The 6,000-nt window shown below is 36.0% G+C and overlaps 1 protein-coding gene across 1 annotated transcript in view; it reads left to right on the plus strand.

Moving 5' to 3' along the window:
* b4galt6 (UDP-Gal:betaGlcNAc beta 1,4- galactosyltransferase, polypeptide 6) overlaps window positions 1-5,175 on the plus strand; it is a 98,215-nt gene extending 93,040 nt beyond the window's left edge. Inside the window, exons 8-9 of the mRNA XM_039754659.1 lie at window positions 459-560; window positions 4,563-5,175. Coding sequence (XP_039610593.1) covers window positions 459-560; window positions 4,563-4,710 — 250 coding nt within the window. The 3' untranslated portion in view covers window positions 4,711-5,175. The remainder of the gene's footprint in view (window positions 1-458; window positions 561-4,562) is intronic.
* Window positions 5,176-6,000: the final 825 nt, after the last annotated feature.

Here is a 6,000-nt window from a genome sequence, read left to right on the forward strand (position 1 = left end):
GAAATCTGCAGCTTTAAATCTAGTGCATTAATTTATGTGAACTCATTTGGATTGGTTTTCAACAAGTTACTAAAAACAATGTGATACTTGTTAAGCAGATTTATTTTTTAGAAAACTATTAAATAATATGCATGAAAAAATATTTGCCTTATTTCATTTTAAGTAGGAAAATTGATTTTAAAAAGAAAAATTCCATTGTCTTTGCATTAATATCACACATGATGTAGATCCCAGCTTTGAATTAAATATTCTGGTGCCCCCGATAAGGCAGTTTCTCTTTGTTGGTTTGTACACAATGCTAGCTATTATCAGCATCTTCTCAGACATCCATTGTAATGCTGTTCTCAAGTATAATATTATTATTATTGATTGCCTTACAATATGTAAAAAAGTGCAATTAGTGACAAAGATTGACAAAGCATTTCAATTTTTACTTTTTCATTCTCTATATATTTTAGAGTCAAGTTTGCAGGATTCAATGTGACGAGGCCTGATGGGGACCTGGGAAAATACAAATCAATTCCTCATCACCACAGAGGAGAAGTTCAGTTTTTGGGCAGGTTGGTGTTTTAATTGTATAATTAATAGAAATACATGAAAATCTTGATGATATGTTTCAGAAATATAAAAATGTTGGATGTTATTCACAGTAAAACTGCAGTTGTCTTACAGACATTCACTGTTTTGATTTTTTTTATTATTATTATTATTGATTTTGTTGTAGTGCAATGGAAGTAGCTAGATAGAAATTTAGGTATGCATTTTCAGCTAAATTGAGATAATGAGGGTGAGCAGCAGCATGTTTAAACCAAAGTCATGGTCTAAAAACAAAAGTTAAAATGTAATACATTATTGTCTTTTTTAGTTGTTGTTATAGCTTTTAAAAACCCGTTTAAACATCAGAAAAAACATCATCGACAAGTTTAATAGTTAATAGAATAAAAAATACATAACTTGTTTAATGAAATTGGTCTGCCTTTATATCTGTTGTCCCCCCCGACCCCGGATGAATTACCAAAATGTCAACATAAATACAGTAGAAAACATATGCCTAGTGTCCACTGCTGCATGGTCTTTGTAGGATCTATTTTGAGACCACCAAAACGCCACCAAATGTTGCAACTGGGATTGTAGAACGGTATTTCTTTGGGCACTTTTTTTTTTTTTATATATATATATATGTAGCTTGCCCATGAGAGGGTAGAATGTCAGTGCCTGAATAGAACAATCATCACACCCTTTGTATTGTTGCAGGCTACCACAGCGCAAGTCTTTCTGACATCTACATTTCCCCTGACACAAAGCTTCATAGTTGCTACCTTATGAACAGTTCTTAGGGGGCTAATGTCTTTCTTGTCTTTCTACTTGATTGCAGTCATTTTTCTTTTTGTCACATACTAATTCGCTCAACGGTAAAGCTTCACATGACCTAATTCATCAGGTTATCACAGTGGTTTGGTCGTATAGTGCCATATTAGGCCTCACTTTCTCTTTTCCGTGTCAATGTCTGATGACTAATTCACATTGCCATTACTATTGCTTTATTCAAGATATAGTTCAGTTCATTTTAAAATTATCTTTACGGGTTTTTGTTTGCCATTGTGTTTTTAGTTAGAGGCCCCGACCCACTCATGAATATTAATGAGTTACGGTAGAGTATTAAAACAAAAAGAATTTTATGATTTTTTTGCAGCATAATGTTGTTTTGTCAAGTAGATGGCAGCTGTCTTCTGTCCTGAGCTTTATCCAGGCTTAAAAATGTAAAGTGGATCATCATACATCATCCCAAATCTAACTTGTGGTTAACTGTAATTGTGTAGAATTCCAAATGTGAGTCACACTTGGGGTTAATGACAGAAGCTGAAATAGATAACAATTTAATGTATGTATTTAGTTCCCTCCTTCAGTCTGCTGTGTTCAAAAGGCATATGTTGAAACCCCTATTTGATACATGCTACTTAATTCTGAGGGCTGAATATCTTTTCCAAAAGAACTGTTTTTCGAAAAGCACACACATCTGTTGCTGCATGCTGTGGCTGTTGTTGACACCTGTTTAGCAACTCTGGCAGCATTGGCTGTGCGGTGGCAGCTTGATGCCCAGCAGGAATGTGCAGCGGGCTGGCTGTTTTTGTGCCACATGGCAGTCACAGTGCGATGCAATCTGATTTGGTGCATCATGATCAGCTAGGGACCGATCAGCTGATGCTGGTACCTCACTTTCGTTTTTGATCTCCATCTCCAGGTCACTTGCATCAAAATTGGAGTCCCAAGAGTCCAATTCAGCGATAAAATATGCAAAACGTTGCCCACAGAGCATTTTGCTTTGCATATTCGCTTTGGTTTCCCGCTAGATGTCAATGCCATATACAGTGGGTATGGAAAGTATTCAGACCCCCTTCAATTTTTCACTCTGTTATATTGCAGCCATTTGCTCAAATCATTTAAATTAATTTTTTTCCTCATTAATGTACACACAGCATTCCATATTGACAGACAAAAAAAAAGAATTTTTGAAATTGTTGCAGATTTTATTAAAAAAGAAAAAACTGAAATATCACATGGTCCTAAGTATTCAGACCCTTTGCTGTGACACTCATATATTTAACTCAGGTGCTTTACATTTCTTCTGATCATCCTTGAGATCACCTTCATTTGAGTCCAGCTGTGTTTGATTATACTGATTGGACTTGATTAGGAAAGCCACACACCTGTCTATATAAGACCTTACGGCTCACAATGCATGTCAGAGCAAATGAGAATCATGAGGACAAAGGAACTGCCTGAAGAGCTCAGAGACAGAATTGTGGCAAGGCATAGATCTGGCCAAGGTTACAAAAAAATTTCTGCTGCACTTAAGGTTCCCAAGAGCACAGTGGCCTCCATAATCCTTAAATGGAAGACGTTTGGGATGACCAGAACCCTTCCTAGAGCTGGCCATCTGGCCAAGCTGAGCTACCTGGGGGAGAAGAGCCCTGGTGAGAGAGGTAAAGAAGAACCCAAAGATCACTTTGGCTAAGCTCCAGAGATGCAGTCAGGAGATGGGAGAAAGTTGTAGAAAGTCAACCATCACTGCAGCCCTCCACCAGTCAGGGCTTTATGGCAAAGTGGCCTGTCGGAAGCCTCTCCTCAGTGCAAGACACATGACAGCCCGCATGGAGTTTGCTAAAAGACACCTGAAGGACTCTGAGATGGTGAGAAATAGGATTCTCTGGTCTGATGAGACCAAGAGAGAACTTTTTGGCCTTAATTCTAAGCGGTATGTGAGGAGAGACAACTAGGCACTGCTCATCACTTGTCCAATACAGTCCCCACAGTGAAGCATGGTGGTGGCAGCATCATGCAGGGGGGTGTTTTTCAGCTGCAGGGACAGGACGACTGGTTGCAATCGAGGGAAAGATGAATGCGGCCAAGTACAGGAATATCCTGGACAAAAACCTTCTCCAGAGTGCTAAGGACCTCAGACTGGGCCGAAGGTTTACCTTCCAACATGACAATGACCCTAAGCACACAGCTAAAATAATGGAGTGGCTTCACAACAACTCTGTTTGAGCCAATTGAGCATCTCTGGAGAAACTTAAAAATGGCTGTCCACCAACGTTTACCATCCAACCTGACAGAACTGGAGAGGATCTGCAAGGAGGAATGGCAGAGGATCCCCAAATCTCGTTGTGAAAAACGTGTTGCATCTTTCCCAAGAAGACTCATGGCTGTATTAGCTCAAAAGGGTGCTTCTACTAAATACTGAGCAAAGGGTCTGAATACTTAGGACCATGTGATATTTCAGTTTTTCTTTTTTAATAAATCTGCAACAATTTCAAAAATTCTTTTATTTTGTCTGTCAATATGGGGTGCTGTGTGTACATTAATGAGGAAAAAAATTAATTTAAATGATTTTAGCAAATGAAAGCAATATAACAAAGAGTGAAAAAACTGAAGGGGGTCTGAATACTTTCCGTACCCACTGTAGATTCTTCGCTCTTTGCTACTCATGCACATACAGGGAATTCGAGGTGCTAACTTTCCCTCTAGCAAAGAGAGGTGAATTAAAGCGTAATTGTGAGTTTTGTCCTAGTTTACAGATGATTACCGTCTCTACCTCTGAATTTCGACAAGTAGATATCCTCCCTGAAAAAGTTAATCACTTAATATTTAAAGATACACACTGGTGCTACACTCTGTACATCCCCTAAAAGCATAAAATATCTTTTGTTTTATTCTTACTCACAGTTTGACAGTGAGATATATGAAATACTTATTACTTTTATTATGACATTATATATTCTTTGAAGCCTACCTTGCACTATAAGCATTGCAGCTGTAAAATAAGGAAGTGTGTTATTAATATGCATAAATAGTCTAGTCCTTTGCTAAATATGTGTGCTTGTTCCTAAGCAGGTTATTGATGTAAACATTTTATACTAGACTATTAGACTACCAATTGCAAAGCCAGTTTAATCCATGCCTTTGATTTTTTTTCTTTTGTTTAAATCTAAAAAGTTTGAAGTAGAATTAATGTTTAATATCAATTGCAAAAGCCTAAAATATTTTTGTTTTCTGTGCAGGTACAAATTATTAAGGTACTCAAAAGAGCGGCAGCACCTTGATGGTTTGAACAACCTGAACTACATACCTGAAATAAGAATACATAGTTTATATAAAAATATTACTGTGAACCTCACTCCAGAACTAGCGCCAATTGCAGACTATTGATCCTTATTAACATGCAACCTTTTAAAGAAGCTATTGGAATCCATCTCAGACTGCCATCCATGGTGGTTTATATACAAAAGCATGGTGCCACTTTGCCAAGTTCCTCTTTTATTATTCAGATTTTTATTTATTCTGAAATGTATATATTTAATTTGTATACACGTACTATGTTGAACCCATTTAATTGAACATTTGATTGTGTGTATATATCACACCATGACAACCCACCAGTGCTGACCTTCACAGTTCAAGTCACTTTTTAGTTTTAAAGAACAAGGAAGTAAGCAAACAAAAAAGTAATATGTTTACGGCAATGCCTTAAGTAATAAATCAGGCTTTATATCACTATCTCTTATCAAAATAAGCCACACTTCTAAGTCTAATTGTACTGTCTCTTATATTAAATATTGACCGTACAACTTAATGATTTTACTCCTAAATGCTTGAGGTAATTTTTTCCTTTTTTTTTTTTTTTTTTTTTTTTTTTTTTTGAAATGAAAAACATCTTGTATAGGTTATTTTTATATATATATAAATATATATATATGTCATGTAAATGGTCTCTCTGCTGTATTTTTATTGTTTTATTATCACTGTTATTTTTACGTAACCTAAGCATTATTCATTCTCTGAATTTGTATTGTATTGTAAATCTTGACTGCATGAAAAGCATATGTAAATACAGGCCTTTTAAAATTGTTTAGAATATTACAGTTTTATCTTTTGATTTTTTTGGCAGCTACAACTTTTCTTAATATTTAGATTAATAATATTATTAAATGCTTGTGTCTAAAAAGGGGTAATTAAAAATATTTCGGTATTTTATTTCTGGGAATAGGGTCTGGGTGCTGCAGGGGGCAGTGTGGAAGAAGAGTGTTTCTTAGGGTGACTATCCACAACATACGCTAATTTATTGAATTGTAAATTTGTTTCTCTCAAATGTTTTTTATTTTGCATTTTTGTTGTAAAATTCAACATTTTTGTTGTATGATCAAATTTGAAGTGCACTGTTTTAAAAAACTATTTAGCGTTATATGCTTATGAAGGCATGGCAGGCAGACACAAAATGTTCCTAAAATGGATGAATTTGGGATACGTGTGCCGCAACGGCTCAATGCCAGAATCCTTCTATAAGTCACGTTAGTGTAGTTTGATTGCAGTGTTTAGTATGACTTGATAATGAGTTACTAATTTTAACATGCTGCATTATTGGAATTTAGCCGGAATGAGAGGACATACTGTTTTAGTCCTTGAATGGCATGTGGAGTAAATCTGGGCCATGAGAACTTT

Source organism: Polypterus senegalus, chromosome 5 (genome assembly GCF_016835505.1).
Source record: "Polypterus senegalus isolate Bchr_013 chromosome 5, ASM1683550v1, whole genome shotgun sequence".
NCBI classification, from domain to species: domain Eukaryota; kingdom Metazoa; phylum Chordata; class Cladistia; order Polypteriformes; family Polypteridae; genus Polypterus; species Polypterus senegalus.